Source organism: Phlebotomus argentipes, unplaced genomic scaffold (assembly GCF_947086385.1).
Source record: "Phlebotomus argentipes unplaced genomic scaffold, Phlebotomus argentipes genome assembly contig_2, whole genome shotgun sequence".
Taxonomy (NCBI): Eukaryota; Metazoa; Arthropoda; class Insecta; order Diptera; family Psychodidae; genus Phlebotomus; species Phlebotomus argentipes.
In genome coordinates, this window is record NW_026776162.1 from 5,633,360 (window position 1) to 5,649,559 (window position 16,200).

The following is a 16,200-nucleotide window of genomic DNA, read 5'->3' on the forward strand; positions in this document are numbered from 1 at the left end:
TTTAAAAAAAAAATTTATTGATTAACTGATAAATGAAAGGATCCATAAATGCATAAAAATAATATAAATTTCATCAAAAAAAAGCTATCTTTATTCTGCATATAATTAAAAGAAGAAGAAGAGAAGAAACGTGGAAATGATGAAGAGATTGTCTTTTAGTGAATTAGACATGATTTAAATTAATTGAAAATAAATCGTAAATGTTAAATGTGCATAAATGAGAAGAAATTGTGTGTTTGATTTTTGGTGTTTAGGCGAGCGCAAATGGGATTTATTTTAGTCACATTCTTATTGATCTTGTGCTGATTTTCCACCCCCCAGTGGCGCTTGGATGGCGATATATTTTCGACGCTACAAATGGGTGTCGATAAGACACGTGGCAAGACATGTCGTTCATAAAGAATGAGTCCATCAGGTTTGTCAGTGAATCAAGAATTGAGGAATTTCTTTTCTGCCGAAGAGCTTTAAGCCCAGATAAAGGTGGAATTTTCACACTCACACTTCAGTGGCTATTTTTGGCTCAGACCCATTTTCCATGGAAATTCTGCACGCTTATCAATTAATGGCATAGCTGTGTCTGATAGCGCGGCGATGTGGGTTGGCGAAAAGGGTTCCGTTGGGTTACATAGCAATTTATTGGCTGCTTCCTTTCTCACCACAAATGAATGGATGGGAATCCTATCGAGTCACAAGAGTGTTTGCACTCAGGGTGGAAGTATGTTGGCTGGGCAATAATATAATATTGGTTGGTATCGATTTGCGGGCTGTTTTTTCCTTCCCCAAGACAATGGGGGGTTTCCATGGGAGAATGTTGTGTGGAAACACGCAAATAGTAGTGACTTTCCAGCGGCGGGTGGAAAATACTCATGCCCACGCTGCAATAGTGTGGAAAAAATCGAATTTCCCTGTGGCTTTTCACTCACTCCGGCAGAGCCACTCATAGTTTTAGTAGCGCTGCGACTGTTGGATTGAATACCCGGGAATATTCCTTCAGCAGTTCAATTGTCCTGGATGTAATTTACACTGAGCCAGAGGGACATTTTGGCAGGGATTCGCGCGAGGGTTGAGAGTGCGGGGGTGGAAAAGTGAAAAGTCGAGTTTTCCCTCTCTTGGACGATTGTCAAGAAAATTACCATGTGAATGGCTGAGATACGGCTGACGACAGACTGCGTGAAGTTCTTGTGAAAAGTTTTCCTTCAACTCTTGAAATAACAAATGACTGTGACACTGATGGGGATGGAATATAAGGGAAACAGCGAAGATGTCTCTTCAATTGCAATAATTTCTCACAAGTTGTATTTTTAAAACTATTATGTGGATTTCATAGAAACTTTTCCCTTGCCGACTTTCACATTCTCGGGCAGCTTTATTGCATTTTCTGGGCGCACACACACACACACACACAGCGACTGTGGGGAGGAAAGTGTGTGGCAAAAGGGGGAGGGAATAATTCAGAGGAACAGCACAGCATTCGCCACCCCGTGAACAAGAAAAAGGTATCATCGTAAAAGGAGAGAAAGCTGGCGTGAGAGGGTCAATGACAAGTTTAATATATTTTTTGACTCATTGATTTTCATGCCGCTTTCTTTGCGTCCAGTGAAGGGTGTAAAATATACATAGGATTTGTGGGGCGAAGGGAAGGCGCCTCACACCCACTGCGCGACGCCCACGGCGGCTGAAATCACGGCGGACAGTGGTGGAAAAGGAGGGAAAATGCAGCAGCAAGGACAAATGAAGAGTATTGCGGGTGACACGAGACCATTACCGAATAATAAGAGGCCGTACCGGAAGACGAGCGCCGAGATTGTGAGTGAGGCAAAAAGCATTTTAGCAGGAGGCGGAACTGGTGAGTAAAATCATCATTCCATAATTTCATTACTCTCTCTCCGCTTTTTCCCCATTACACTGACTCTCAATTTTCACTCGGGCCTCCGTGAGTGCATGAGGACGTTGCTCCTCGAGCACGATTATAATTATGGTGGAAAAATTATCGCTAGACTTGAAAATGAAGGCAATTTTTAGTCCTCAAAGAAGTTTTCCAACTTGCTTCTTTTCTCTTTGAAGTTATCGACACTTAACGATAGTTATCGATACTAATTGGGTGCAAATTTCCTTCCTAAGATCAATTTCAGGGGAAAAAATAGTTAAAATCAACTTTAAAAGACTAATTAGTCCCTAAACAGCGGGATCCACGTGTAAAGATTGGAAGTCTATCTTGGAGTTTATTAAAGGTCTGATAACTTTTCTCAACTTAGGGTAGTTTTTGAACGGGCGGTTCTTATCTTAAGGCTCATTTGATTTTGCCAGTTTGACCCAACTGAAGGACAAAATTCCAGTTTAAAGGAACATCTCAGGATTGTGTATAGTTTGGCTGATGAAGTTATTCCAAAGGTCAAATGGTTATCGATTCAAAATAGGGGTTAACTCTTTTGGGTATCGTTGGAGATTTCAAGTCAAGATATTTCGTCTACGTGACAAACATTATGACTCTCTTTGCTTTTTTCCTGACAATATTCTCGGCAAATTTAACGTGTTTTCTCAAGCTTTATTGATACGCCAATCGCCTTAGGACAATATTTGATGTTTATATGAGGCATTAAAATTGAAATACAATACCTACAATATCGTTTCGGCTTAAATATTTAGTGTCTCTGCTTGTGTAGTGATTCAGTTGGTGGCATGAAAAATAAAACGTGTCCTTGTCAATGGCTTGTTCACTCCGTCAATCAACTTTAAATGCCACGCCGAATTAAGTATCTCCTTCCGTGATTCAAATGCAGTGCTTCTGAGAAACGAGGATGTATTATTGAAATTCCTTTAAATATAGCTTCTTAATTGCGTGAAAGGAAAGCAATTACGTTCGGAAAATTAACATTAAGTCTTGTATTGAATGCTTATAGATAGCGAAGTGCTTCAAGGATGATCGATTCCCGCTCAATTTCACGCTTCACTCCTTCCGCGTTGAGACAGGTTGAGCCGCGGCGTGTGGGGGAAGGGAGGGGGAATTTTGAAATTTCCGCGGATGAGCGGGAATTGCTGGGCGTCTGCAGAGGCGATGGGAAAAGGCAACGGCCTCATTTGCATGTAGGCAGAGTGTGAATGCGCGTCAGGACGGAGAAAAGGGTGCGCCGGGCGAGTGTGGGAGGCTTTAATATCCCTCCGAAGATGGGAAAAAATAATAGCTCTCGTGGCACTTGAGTGGCAGAATGGAGAGATGCCACCCAATATCCAATTGTGACCATCAGACTACGACACGACGAAAATCCCATTCAATTATAATTTCAAATGAGGCCGGGCCACATTTTTTCGGCACTCGTGAAACATATTTTAATGAAATTTCTCCAGACGACACTTCATTAATAAATAACTTTTTATGGGGCACAGGCTGAGCGATGTCCGGGGCGGAAGAGGGGGCGGCGTGAGTAATTTAATATCGGTGAAATTGGGGTGGGTGGTTGAAAAAATGGGGATAGATTTAATGCATACGTCTGGTAAAAAATGGCATTGAAATTTCGATTTCCGCTTACATTTCATATTCATTTGATTGATGTGGCATTGATAAATTCACCCTCACTCTTGGAGAATATCTTGCTTTAACACGTCGAATTGTAGACATTCATTTCAAGTGAGGGTGGCAAGCAATGAATATACAGAGGGGTTTGTTTTTGTGTGAGTCATCAAAAGTTTGTGCTGATAAAAAGCTTTCTTCGCTATTTGTTTCTTGTGTACCAAATATTTCATCGTGCTTTTGTATTCACACAGAAAATTCACACGTTGTTCTAGCGAAATAAATTCACAGAATATCACGGAGAATAAAGCTAAGCGATTGGTTTAAGTTCCTTTCATGCACAATATAATAAATTTGAGTTCTTTCCCTTGACTTGTTGTTGGAGATAAAGCTCCTTTTGATTGCTTTCATTTTCAAATATTTGCGAAATTTTTCTCTGCCGTTAAGACGGCAAAGCATACAAAGAGGGATTCCAATGAAAAATTGCGAAGAAATTGCAGCTGTGCTGTAAAGGATTCTCCATAAATATTGAATACCGAAAATATTGCTTCATCTGAAACAATAGAGATGAGAAAGTGCAGGAGGAAAAATACTTTCAATATCGCCTTTGGGTGTGAGAAAATTACAATTTTGCACGCTTTATGGCGCACAGGATGAGAGCATAAGTAATTCCTGACGTTGCAATTGATGTCCCTGCGAACACCTGCACATTTTAATTTTCCACCTCGACTATTCAACCTCGCAGGCGCGGAGGATGAGGCGCCTTTGGGGGTGGGAGAAAATCTGAGTCAGCGCCTCATTGAGCTCTTTTCACATGACATCTGATCACTTTTGCAGGCGCTCGATTAGTTGTGACGCGTCGCCCCATAACGCCACGCGAGCCGAGGCCAGGACGACACTTGTACGGACGCGTGGCGCCCGAAGGACGACCGCCCAGCGCCTTCAGCCTGCGCTACCTGCAGTTCGAGAGTCGCGCTCTGCCCTCGCTGGAGCCCATTCCCCAGATCACGCAGTCCTTCGACGATGTGCCCTCGTCGCCAACCCAGAGTGCGGCGGTGCAGAGGAGTGAGTCCACGGGATCCCTACACGGTAGCCTCGAGAGCGCGGAGGACAGCAACAACAATAGTCAGAAGCGAGGAAAATTGCCGGCTCTGCTGCAACCGCCCAAGATTACAGCGTCCCTTGACAATTGTGAGGAAATCAATTCACGAAATTGGCATCGTCAGAAATAGCTGTGATTCCCATTCCAGTGCTGGAGGAGATGCCACCGCGCAAGGATCACCCACTGAGGAAGATGCAGACCAAGTCCTGCGAGGGAAGCTTGCGAGGCGACAAGCCAGTGAAGAATTCCCCGGCTGGGACGCCCCAGCAATCGCATGTGGCGGTCAGGGGGATAAAATTGAATCGTGCCAATGATTTATTGACACAATCCTCCACGGAGACGCTGCTGGAGATGTTGAAAGCTCACACGGGAGTCAAGGAGTGCACAGATGAATCAGTTCAACATATCACAGGGGTAAAAGAGTGTCTTCTGGCCTCTGTTTCCTCCCATTACAATCTATCTTTAGCGGTCGCATCGTGCCGGAGAATTCCCAATTTGGCTCTTATGATTAAATATATATGAAATGGGTGATTTTCTCGTGCGCCACACAGTGCAAATGGCAAATATTTTTGATCCTAACGCCACAGTCACGGATGGCGAAATGTCTGTGAATATTTGATGTGTTTGATTGTCGAAGAAGTCACGTGAATTTTTCCTCACTATCATGAATTTTGCAATTTTTGTCGAGCTATTTTGGGTTGAGCGAGAACATTTCACTCATGAAGAACGATAAATTATGTCGTTATCAATTTTTTACACTATCACATTTTTATTGATGCTAAATCCAAACTTTTCCGACTCAATATTTTCCATTCCCCTCTCAAATAAACATGTTTAATGTTTCTCTACGCTACAATTAATCTGCAATCTTCGAACAAACGTCCAACTCTTGAATTATTAATAGTGTTGCAAACTCGGGATGTTCTATTTATAGTCGAATTTCTCCGCAAATTCCGTTTGACCATTTCTCCCGCTGAGAGAGAGATAAACTTTCGAAGAGCTCAGATTGAATTTTCCACCCACAACACTTGAGGGAATCCCAGCTGAGGCGCTGGGACAATCACGAACTCTTCCTCTCCGCAGATCCTCACTGAGCTGTACTCGCGGGTGAAGGGGGCGCGCGGCGGCTGGCGCGGAGCAGTCCTCACAGCCCTCTACGGTCTGGTTGAGTGTGCTTCGCCGAAAGTTCTGCTCGCTGTGGCTCGAGTTGTTCTGGCGGTAAGATTAATTCAATTTCTCATCTCTCACGGGGTGTCTTAGCAGTGGAATGAACTTCTGAGGGCAATTAATAAAATTGTTGCAGCTTCGCGTGACTGGCAGCAACTTGACGGGTGCCTGCAAGTTAATCTTCAAAGTGGCGAGGAACGAGTCTAACGATAATTTGTTCATTGACTGCGATGTGGCGGGTAAATTGAGTTTCATCCTTATCGCACAAGTGTTGCCGCAGACGCTGATTTGCACCCTGAGATTACGTGTGTAATCTGCTCACCGTTGTGACCCACTTTCAGAGCTCCTCATTGAGGGACTGGGACGCGCCTCGCCGCTGGAGGAGCCTGAGGCGTGCATCTATGGTTACGGCGCTGTGCGCTTCCTGGCGTCCGCCAATCAGCACCACAACTCGGGGAAGGGCGCGAAGAGGGAATGCACGATGAGGTACAAGTCACTGGCCTACAGGCTGGCTCGTCACGGAGCCATTGATCTCATGGTGCTCCACTTGCAAATGCTCAACGAAGCCGGCGCTCGGGCGAAGCTCGCCGGGCCACCGCTTCATGCGCTCTACCAACTCTCGGGCGCACTGCGTGCCTTGGCCGGCGCCCCCATTGTTATTCAGGCCATCAATAATCCCACGGCTAAAGGGCTCACGACCACACAAACGACGCAATTTGGCCAGATCAAGGAGACTCTCGAGGGGGAGGAAATCCAACTTGAGCTGGCGGGACCGCACCTGGTGCGCGCCGCTGAGATCTGTATCGACGAGACGGAGACGCAGGCCAACGTCATTCGTACGCTTAGCGTCCTGTCCGAGTTGGACGTCTGCTGTGGCGTGATGGTGGATTCTGCGGCGAAATTGGCCATCCTGCTGGGACCGTGGCCCGAGGGAAGCGCCCAGGAGATGCCCAAGAAGTCCCTCGGGATCGTCAGTCGGCTCGGCTACATTCTGGGCAACATTGTGGCCAGTTGGGACGCAGCAAGGACCCTTGTAAGTCATTTTCCTAATAGTCTTCAGTGTTCTGCACTTCACGATAGCAATTCTCATTCCACACAAATTAAACTGAGTGTTCTTGAGATAATTACTAATGACTTGTTCAGAGGAAAGCCATATGTGATTAAGACAAATGTAATTTAAATGTCTTACAATTATCAAAATTAATCACCTCTTCTTGTGGGGTTTATCTGCTCACTTCCGCTCCGCTTTCGCAATAATACAAATCATTTCTCTTGCATGTAGATTTATGAAAATGACGTGTCCATGGAGCATCTCATAACTGCCCTGGAATACTACTCCGGCCAGGATTTGCAAGCCAGAGGCCAGGGAGAGGACTCGGTCGTGGACGTGATTGTGAAGCTGGTGCGAGTCGTGGCCAACATGTGCGTGAACAGCGATGTGGGAACGGGGATGTGTCGAAGGCCCTTCTTGGGAAGCACTCTGCTTAGTCTCATCAGGACGACAAATCGCATTCCAGTTGATCAGATGACGGATGAGCTCGAGGAGATGCTGCTCGCCATCCTGGGCGCCCTGCACAACTTGTCCTTCTACCAGGAGGAGGCCGAGGAGCCGCTGAGCAGCGTGAATGGGAAGATTCAGCAACTCAGCTCTGCTCTCGTGGACACGCTGAAGAGCCAGTCGATTGCCTCTCAAGCGGAGGCCGCTCGAGTGCTGGGCAACATGACGAGGAATTTCGAGGCACGCGAGGCCATTTGCTCGGTCGGCGGCCTGAAAGTGCTGGTGCGGAATCTGGAGTCGGAGGACTTCGAGCTGGTGTCCTCGTCGTGTGGCGTTCTCGTGAACTTGCTGGGCGATTGGGAGCGCAGGGCGCCGTTCAAGGAGCTGAAGGGGCCCCTCCTCCTGCGTGACGTCCTTCAGCGCAGCGCCATGGAGGAGGACTGGCTGCTGGCGGGCATTGTGTGCCAGGCCCTGTGGAATTTCCTCATTGACACGGAAAATGTGGTGGCGGCGCTGGGTGGCGAGGAGGCGGAGTGCATAATGCAGGATCTGGTGGAGTGTCTGGGTGAGTGTGAATCCATTGAATTGAATTTAATTAACATTCCCCATCCTGAGGCGCACGGCGCATTTTCTCCGGCAGGCGATGAGGAGAAAAAGAAGATTCAACGTGCTGACGAGTTGTGGGAACAATTCTCCTTTGTGGCCGGCGACTTGTTGGATCGCATTCAGGCCGCCCCCATTTCAATTACAAACTCACCGTGCATCTCATCGGAATCAGATGATAACGACGCCGTCGGGGAGAAGGTGGGTCAGGCCTGGGGCACTGGCTTCCGGCAGTGGCTTGATGAATGAGCGGGCGACGCGGGAAATTTCATTAAATAATCAGCAAGTAAATGCAATAAGGGACAAAAATATTCAACCCTCACTGCGGCATGGCGAAAAAATAAGAGAGAGAGAGCGAATCGTCAAGACGAGCAACGAAATTAGACTTTCGTCACTCACTGGGAGATAATATTTATTCCAGTAGCGTTTACCCTCTTCAATTTTGTAGTTCCTAATTCAATTCCTTCCCTTTTTTCCTTCTCGGTATACACAGAGGATTGGATCCAGTTCTGGTAGAGATGTATGTTACGAAAATACCTCACTCATCCACAATAAATTTACCCCAGGAAGTAATGTTATAATGTAGAGAAGGAGCAAATAAATTCTGTTTCAGTGGTACTTTTGGAGTCACATAATTATGCTCTCACATACAAATATCCCCACTTTTTCCCCTGGTACATATCATCAAAATTCAAGAAGAACCTCCAGATTATTTCAAGTCACTCCATTTTCTCGATGAATTATGAATGACCTCTCGTGACTGTCACGAAAATGTACTGACACTTGAAAGAGAAGTGGAATCATCTCATATTCGTAATATCCTAAATAAAAATTCATACAATATTCTCAGGCTCTTCACTTGTGCCATTCATTCGCTTTACGTGTTGCTGAGTTGCAAAAAAGCATTTCGGCGCTTTTGTAGATGCGATAAAAACACTTTTATCGATTCAACATCATAAATTAGTAATACACACAATCTTTTCCCCAGATAATCATTGCATATATCACTTGTGATACACAGCTGACAAAGGGACAAAACAGTCTCTTAATCCCTGCATCAATTGAAACTATTATGCTTGTAAATTGTAGCATTTAAATCATATTCATGTCGGCCTGAGTCTTGAGAGGATTCCCTGCATTTCAATTGGACGCTGAGCGATATTCCATTTCTCTCTATGTCACTTGTAAATCTGTTCCTAAGTCACAGTCAATGTTATTTTCCGCACATAATTTCCATGCTGTGAGCATGTGATGAATGGGGGCGAAGTGCCCTTCCTGACCCACCCTTTGCCACCGTCGTTAATTCCATTTTGGACTCGAGTCAATGAATTTATATCCATCAAGCCGAAAGATTTGATATGGGAGAGATTCCATCTGCATTGGATTTAGCCCTGGCAGACAATACAGGTCTCCTCCGCCCCCGGAGAGCTCCAGCCAAGAGTGACGGATGGAGTTCTGCTCGCCTGGCATCCCCAGCTCAGTGGGTGACGAATAGTGAGGCGCTGGAGTGAAAAAAAAGGAAGAAGAAATATCTAATGAAATTCCTGCTATGTGAGAAGATGGAAGTTCAATGGTGAACAAACAGAAGCACAATTTTAATTATTTCGGCGACTGTGGCGGGATTGTTTTTTCCTCGCCGAATGGGTGGCACGAGGGAGGGGTGGTATTTGTGGTTGAAATATCAAGTGCCATGACTGGGTAATCAGTTGTTTCTGACAACAACAGAATAATTATATTTCGAAACCGACATTGTGGAGAGGAGGTGACTCACATTAAGCCTCCACTCTGATTCTCGCTCAATTGTGCCGCCCTAATGAGGGTGCAAGAGATGCCACAGAGTAAACATAGAGAGGAAATGCCTAAAACAATTCGACCTGAATTACTTTTGCCCTCAATATTCCCCGAATAGCGGTGTCGTGGATTTTAACACCCCGGAAATTCTGTGGGGGTGGTGGCAATAAAAAGGCTGAGTTAACACCAACACACAGAGAGTGATTGGAAATCAATTTCCTGTCCGGTCGTGAATCGCCACAAGGTGGGAAAGGAACAATGGTGGTCATATGGCACTTTATGGCCATAAAATGTGACCTGGGAACGCAATTAAAACTTATTTCACTATTAATTAATCAATCGACGCAATATTAGCTCGTGTCGCCAAATAAGTCCCTCGGCGTAAATATTTACGGAGCGACGCTCATAATTGTATTGAAATAAATTAAACAATTATTGTGCGTGATTAATTGAGTTATAAAGCACAGAATAAACTGTACGACACAATCTCCCAACATTCTGGTCCATTTGGCGAAAAAGCACACACCATGTTTCCCGCGCCAATCAGGATACACTTCTTCGGCGAGGTTCTGCGTGTTTTCCCAGCAGATTATGCAATTAAAGATGTACTCCATGTGGATACGTCGCTCGGTGCAGAGCACAGAGAAGCCGAATGTTCGCTGTGCAAATGACGTGAAAATCATGAAAACTAACATTCACCGCTCCTAAGCGGCAGAGGAAAGCATGAGAAGCAGCCAAGTGTGTATTCTCTGGTTAAATATTTCACCAATCTATATATACACCAGTGTACTTCATAAACTTTCATTGTTATTCGACAGACACTATCATTCTGTATCTGCAATTTACATAAATCTATTGAGATGAGTTTCTGCATGAGTAACACTTTGATTCAGCTCTTGTGACACTCGCTGTGTGCGTCCTATTTTTGCGTATTAGGCTTTAAATGGGGTGCATTAAAGTGATTGATGTTGATTGCAGAGCATAAACTTTTCTCAATTGCATTGGACAATTCATTTGCAACCCCTGTTGAAAATTATATGAGCTCCACTTGAATGAGCTTTTTTTTATCAAATACTCCAACTTATTAATCATTTTCCCGTCTAATATATCACGACTGGTTTTAGAGTTGCCATAAAAATAAATATTCTCTTGAATTTTTTATTTTATTCTGAATATGTGTGTGTTTTTTTCCGCCTCTCAGCGCGGCTTCTATCGACAAAAACAGATCGCGCGGGAAAATTTATTGGGGTTAGCATTGGAAAGGGTATAAATTGTGTTTTAACATGAAGTGTATTTTTTTATCACCGCAAATGATAAACAGTGCGTTTAGTTTTTCAAAGAACTGGAAAATGTGCATTTGTTTGGAAAAAAACAACCTGCGTCTGATATAATCAGCGATATTTTTCAGTGCAGCCAAAGGGATATAAAAGTCGAGCTTTGCTAGAGTTGTCTCTCAGTCTGTTTTATGTGGTTGTGGAAAATTTAGTGCGGTGGAGGTCTAATGTGTGAAGCAGAGTGTTGAGAAAATCTCGGGGGAATTGTGCACTTGAATTATAGACAAGGAGAGTGAAAAGGGTGAAAGAATTTGAATGGGAACCTCTGACGGATAACAATGATTTTTTATTCAACACTCCAAACTGTGAGGAATAACCATGGAGATCTCTAAAACAACGACACCCATTTTTTACGTGAGCCGACTCTTCGGCTTGGCTCCATATCAAATCATTCGCAGCTCCAAGGGGCGCATTATTGACTACAGAGAGGGAAGAACGTGGTTCATATACACCGTTCTTGTTATCCTTGCAGCAGGTAAAATATTCTCGCCCTCTCTGGTGTTTGGTTGGAGAATGTCCTTACGATGAGAGGACGAAGAGGAGGGCAAAAAAACACGATTTTGGCAGAATTGTATTTGAGATGCCACACAATTGACATCATTTTCTCTCTGACAGATATTTTAACATTCTATGGAATTTATTATGATATCACTTCGAAGATTCCTGTTCGGTAAGTTGCCACACACACACATACACCCACTCTCGTTGCCACCCTGACTATTATCATCCCGACATCGTCTTATGGCACGATATAATAAAGTGCTCGATGAAGCTCTTCCCCATTAACGTGTGCCAGAGTGAATCTTAATATTCGGAAATGACTTCATTTCCCAAGACTTTCTCAAGACAGAACCAGCGAGATAACTTTTATTATTCTCCCTCGTCATGCCTCGCCCATCTCAACTATGTTGGGGTGTATGAAAATCATGGAAAAAATCCGTCATTAACAGTATGAAGACGGTAACTTCGAGGGTGGTGACTGTTGTGGATATCTGTATTATTGCGGGCGTCGCAACGTCCGGCGCGACCGGTGCTTTCTTCGGCATGGCAAGAATAAGGAAATTCAACCACATTCTCCGTGACGTAAGTTGCGCCTACCATCCTTCCTGTCTAAGGGTTGCATAGCAATTTGCAGAGCTCCTCCGGAATCTGCTGCTGGATTCTTTCGCTCATTTCATTCATTTAATTAGAACGGCAAGAATGAAAATGATATAGTGCCACGGAAATTCCTTTGTGCTCTCTAACATGCAACTTATTAAGTGAACGGAGACAGGAGAAAAATTCACTCTTGTCTCTGTGGGAATTTGAGAGATTGCGAGATTAGATGGTAACAAAGGACGATGGGAATAGTTGTGATGATGAAATTAAATTGAAGGGATTTTGCTCAAACAAAATTACCTACACATTCATATTAATTCATTAGAGAGGCTTTTGCCAAATTGTATTCAGAAATTCTGCAAGAGCACCAATTAATCGATCATGTCTGTGATAACAATTCATCACGAACAGGCAGACGACTACCTTACCAGCTACACGGAAGGAATAAAGAAGAGGCGTCGAGGTCTCATCTGTCTTATCTTCATTCTCATTACTATTTCAACCGCAATTGTTGTGGACATAATTGTGTGGATGCAGGCGGCTGATAAATTAGCCACCCCAGATACGAATACGCGTAAGTTTCTTCTCCTCATGACATCCCCAATTATTCTGCCTCCCACGATAATTAGAGAGTGAGTGTAGCGAAATGAGGCACAAACATTCAGCATCGATATTCATCCATTACGGCTGATACTAATGAATGATTTACCATTTGGATAGGACGCAATGTATGCCATTATATGACGATTTACGCTCTCTACTACGTTATAATGGTATTCCATGTGGTTTTCTCGCAATCTGCGTTCGGCATCGCAGATAGATTCCGCTGCATGAATAAGGTGCTGCTGACTGTGTATCCCGAGAGCGCATTACATCTCACTCAGCCCATCCGAGTCATTAAACTCCCCTCGGTGCGGAATTTGAGCCAGGCCGTGGATGATCTAGGCAATAAAACAAAGAATGCGGCCACAGCACCAATTACCACCCTCACTGGCAGTAAGTACCCACCGTGCGCGGGGGAGGGAAAATTGTCAGGGATGCTGCGGAGTCACAGGAGAGATCTCCCGGGGGATGTTCAAGTTGGGACTCAATTGAGCTTTGTATCGTGGAAATTATGCTTTACCGAGCTGAACCTGTGGGAAAGTGGAGAATTTATTGTGGTATTTTAAGGCGGGAGGGTCATTTAGCTTTTTCCCAGACTGATTTAATTTGACTCAAGAGTGTGGTATTTGCACCGTCTGGGCGGAGGATTAAATCCCGAGTATGTTGGGTTTGTGTAAATTCCCTGCTTAACGGCGTGTGTGATTATAATGGGGAGAGGATATTTGGGAAATTATGAAAAATATCTCAGTCAGCGAACGAGATAGTTATAATGCGCAATACTTAATTGTTTTCCGAAACAATCTTTCACGGAAAATTATGTTGTGAATTTCTCGGGGGAGCTTTGAACAGCCTCCCCAGAAACAATTCGTTGTTTGCTGAACTGAAGTGGGTTTCAAGACTATTTATGACAGTGATAAATCAGCGCCCACTTCCGGGGACGTAAACAACACAGGGAGAAATTTTCCCTTTAACCAGATTAACTGTCAAAGTGAATTCCTGTGAAATTGTTCCCATCCTTCCGGTCAAATTGGGCGTGGGCGATAAATAAGAGGGGAAAGAAGTACATATCTCTGATCCCAAACTTCTTTCATCTCTCGTGCAGTGACAATCAACCAAATGAACCCAATTAAGTCAGCCGAATTGCTGGAGCGCTTCATTGATATTCACTCATCTCTGGGTCAGGCGGTGCACATAATGTCGACAGTGTATGGCTTTGCAATCCTCATGAGTTTAATCTCATGTCTTCTGCACATCTTGGCGACAGCTTATTTCCTATTTCTGGAGGTTCTCGATGACGGCAACGGTCTCTTCATCACAGCTCAGTTCCTCTGGCTCATCGTGCACAATGCCAGATTGTTTATGGTGGTGGAGCCATGTCACTGTATCGTCTACGAGGCGATGAGAACAACAAAAATCGTGTGTGACATCCAGAGATATTGCAAAGATCCATCCATAAGGGAAAAAGTTTGTACCATTCATTTTTCATCCTCACACTCACATCGAAAATGTGAAGGAGAAGAAAATCTATCCCATTTCGCTGGGGTGACGGCACGAGAATTCATTAAAGTTTTCCCTCTATATATTTGTAGCTGGCGGTATTTTGGAGTCAGATCATTGTGCAGAAATCATATTTCACTTTTAGTCCACTGGGAATGTGCAAAATTGATCGGGAAATTATCACATCGGTAAGTTCATAAAACTTTCCATCAAAATTCCATCATTTATTAAAGTTTCTCAATAAATGTCTACCAATTTTTCGCCATTGATTGCCATCATCACAAAGTTTTACGGCGCAACAGCAACCTACCTTGTAATTTTGATTCAATTTCAACGCTCAGACAATATGGGCTGAACAACGCCCATTGAGGAGAAATAGGCGGAATAATGTACAAAGTGTTTTCTATATGATCAATTTTCCAGTGATAATGGAGTCAATAAATAATTGTGTTATCATTATAGAGTGAGCATTTGATTGACAAGTTCCTTTGAGTGTGATAATAGGCATGGAGAATTCGCATTTTTTAAGGACACGAGCGGGGCGGAAAGGGACTCACTTTGTGAGTCAATAAGCTGTGTAAGTTCTGCTGCGTTCACAGGAACACAACTCTCCGTTCGTCTGCACAGTGTTGGATCCCTTGTCTAGACATAATGACAAATATGTTCTTCAACTTGTGTAAATTTTATTATTATTAAGCACGACAGGAGGTTGGAAGGAAAATTAAACTGCCGGAAAGAAAAATGAGCTGGGAAAAACCGATGACAAATTAACAAAACATTAACACTTCAGGAAGAAAACACACAGTAGATAGAATGTAAATTTATTCACAAAATAAAATGAATGTGTTTATTTAATTTGTACGATGCATACAATTTATTGTGATTAATTAATACGGTGGGGTAAATAAAATACATAATTCAAACTATTTCCGTATTTTATCGTATAGTGTGGATGTTATTTGACGGGAAACTGAAAGCATTATTATTGAATAATTGCGAAAGTTTCAGTGTTAATCAAAGTTTTAAATTGATATACAGTGAATTTGAAAGTTGCGAAGGGTTCACTCAGGGTTTTGTGGGTATCGTGTGGAAAATAAGCAATTGACTCTTCTGTGACAATGTTGCGAGAGAAAATATTGTGAAAAGCTCTCAGAAGTCAATTTGGGTGTGTTTATTGAAGCTGTGCGCACATGTTAAATCGAACAGTGATTGAGTTTTGATATGAAACAAGGAGTGAAGCACGAGAGTTTGTGAATTTTTTTTGCTCCACAATCAGCGAAAAACCCCAATTTGGTGCTCAAACACAAGTGGATATATGTATCACACATTTGGTTCGGAATTTCCAATTAAAATGGGTGAAATGGATCCCACCAACAATCTCCAGTTTCCCACCTTTTCCCGTTCGGTCACTTGTGGTGATTTTTGCCGGGCAAACATTGTGGCTTTCTCTGCTTTCTCTGCATGTCAGCATCGAATGTCCTCCGCCAAGGAGGAGCAGAGAAGCGCCAGCAGCAAGGTAGAATCAATAAATTTGTTTATAACGGGCGTCATGCCATCACATTGTTTCTTGCTGGGTGCCCCTCGTGGCCCCAAAATGTTTCAACTTTTTATTTGCACATCAGGCATTCCCAGCTCTCATGCTGGGCCACAACTTTCTGCACACACACACACCCCCACTCGCACTGGGAGGAGGGTGGTTGGGGTACATTATGTTTTGGATGTGACTAATGCCAGAGTTTTTCATTACTCCACTTTCCATCCACCCACTTTACTTCCCCGATAGATTGCTTCCTATGTTTTCCTCTGGTGCAACGACACCGACTGTGAAATTCAATTTTGGTGCTTCGCAAAATTAAGTTTCAATTTTCCCCGGATGTGGTTTTGAGGTGGTTTCATTTATCATTAAAACACTGGGATATATCTAAGCTCGTTGCCATCTCGCTTTAGCACAACTGCCAGCAATTCCTTTGAGAAATAGGAAATGGACTGGCGTTTTTTG

The 16,200-nt window shown here is 43.7% G+C and overlaps 2 protein-coding genes across 4 annotated transcripts; both read left to right on the plus strand.

Annotated features, from left to right (window-relative positions):
• The first annotated feature begins 979 nt into the window (after positions 1–979).
• LOC132263450 (armadillo repeat-containing protein 2) lies at positions 980–8,489 on the plus strand. Of its 2 annotated transcripts, XR_009468490.1 has the most exons (10): positions 980–1,496; positions 1,598–1,846; positions 4,346–4,699; positions 4,759–5,024; positions 5,694–5,828; positions 5,914–6,016; positions 6,119–6,810; positions 7,060–7,840; positions 7,916–8,298; positions 8,372–8,489. XR_009468490.1 is itself a non-coding variant. In XM_059763220.1 (9 exons), the coding sequence occupies exons 2-9, from the start codon at positions 1,714–1,716 to the stop codon at positions 8,125–8,127; spliced, it is 2,676 nt and encodes an 891-aa protein (XP_059619203.1). In that variant the 5' UTR covers positions 980–1,496; positions 1,598–1,713; the 3' UTR covers positions 8,128–8,489. The 2 variants fall into 2 exon arrangements, 1 of the variants encoding a protein (XP_059619203.1); XM_059763220.1 differs by having other exon boundaries at positions 7,916–8,489.
• Positions 8,490–11,135: 2,646 nt separating this feature from the next.
• On the plus strand, positions 11,136–15,091 carry LOC132265301 (gustatory receptor for sugar taste 43a-like). Of its 2 annotated transcripts, XM_059765891.1 has the most exons (8): positions 11,136–11,478; positions 11,619–11,673; positions 11,954–12,086; positions 12,513–12,675; positions 12,822–13,097; positions 13,807–14,168; positions 14,294–14,389; positions 14,488–14,579. In XM_059765891.1, the coding sequence occupies exons 1-8, from the start codon at positions 11,322–11,324 to the stop codon at positions 14,554–14,556; spliced, it is 1,311 nt and encodes a 436-aa protein (XP_059621874.1). In that variant the 5' UTR covers positions 11,136–11,321; the 3' UTR covers positions 14,557–14,579. The 2 variants fall into 2 exon arrangements, with proteins under 2 accessions (XP_059621874.1, XP_059621873.1); XM_059765890.1 differs by lacking the exon at positions 14,488–14,579 and adding an exon at positions 14,664–15,091 and having other exon boundaries at positions 11,444–11,673.
• Positions 15,092–16,200: the final 1,109 nt, after the last annotated feature.

Excerpts from the sequence above, each read along its gene's own strand:
- LOC132263450 (XM_059763220.1), top strand. The coding sequence starts at position 1,714 with ATGCAGCAGCAAGGACAAATGAAGAGTATTGCGGGTGACACGAGACCA. Across the intron at positions 1,847-4,345 it reads TTTAGCAGGAGGCGGAACTG|GCGCTCGATTAGTTGTGACG; the intron begins GTGAGTAAAATC and ends TCACTTTTGCAG. Across the intron at positions 5,025-5,693 it reads CAGTTCAACATATCACAGGG|ATCCTCACTGAGCTGTACTC; the intron begins GTAAAAGAGTGT and ends TCCTCTCCGCAG.
- LOC132265301 (XM_059765891.1), top strand. The coding sequence starts at position 11,322 with ATGGAGATCTCTAAAACAACGACACCCATTTTTTACGTGAGCCGACTC. Across the intron at positions 11,479-11,618 it reads TCTTGTTATCCTTGCAGCAG|ATATTTTAACATTCTATGGA; the intron begins GTAAAATATTCT and ends TCTCTCTGACAG. Across the intron at positions 12,676-12,821 it reads CACCCCAGATACGAATACGC|GACGCAATGTATGCCATTAT; the intron begins GTAAGTTTCTTC and ends CCATTTGGATAG.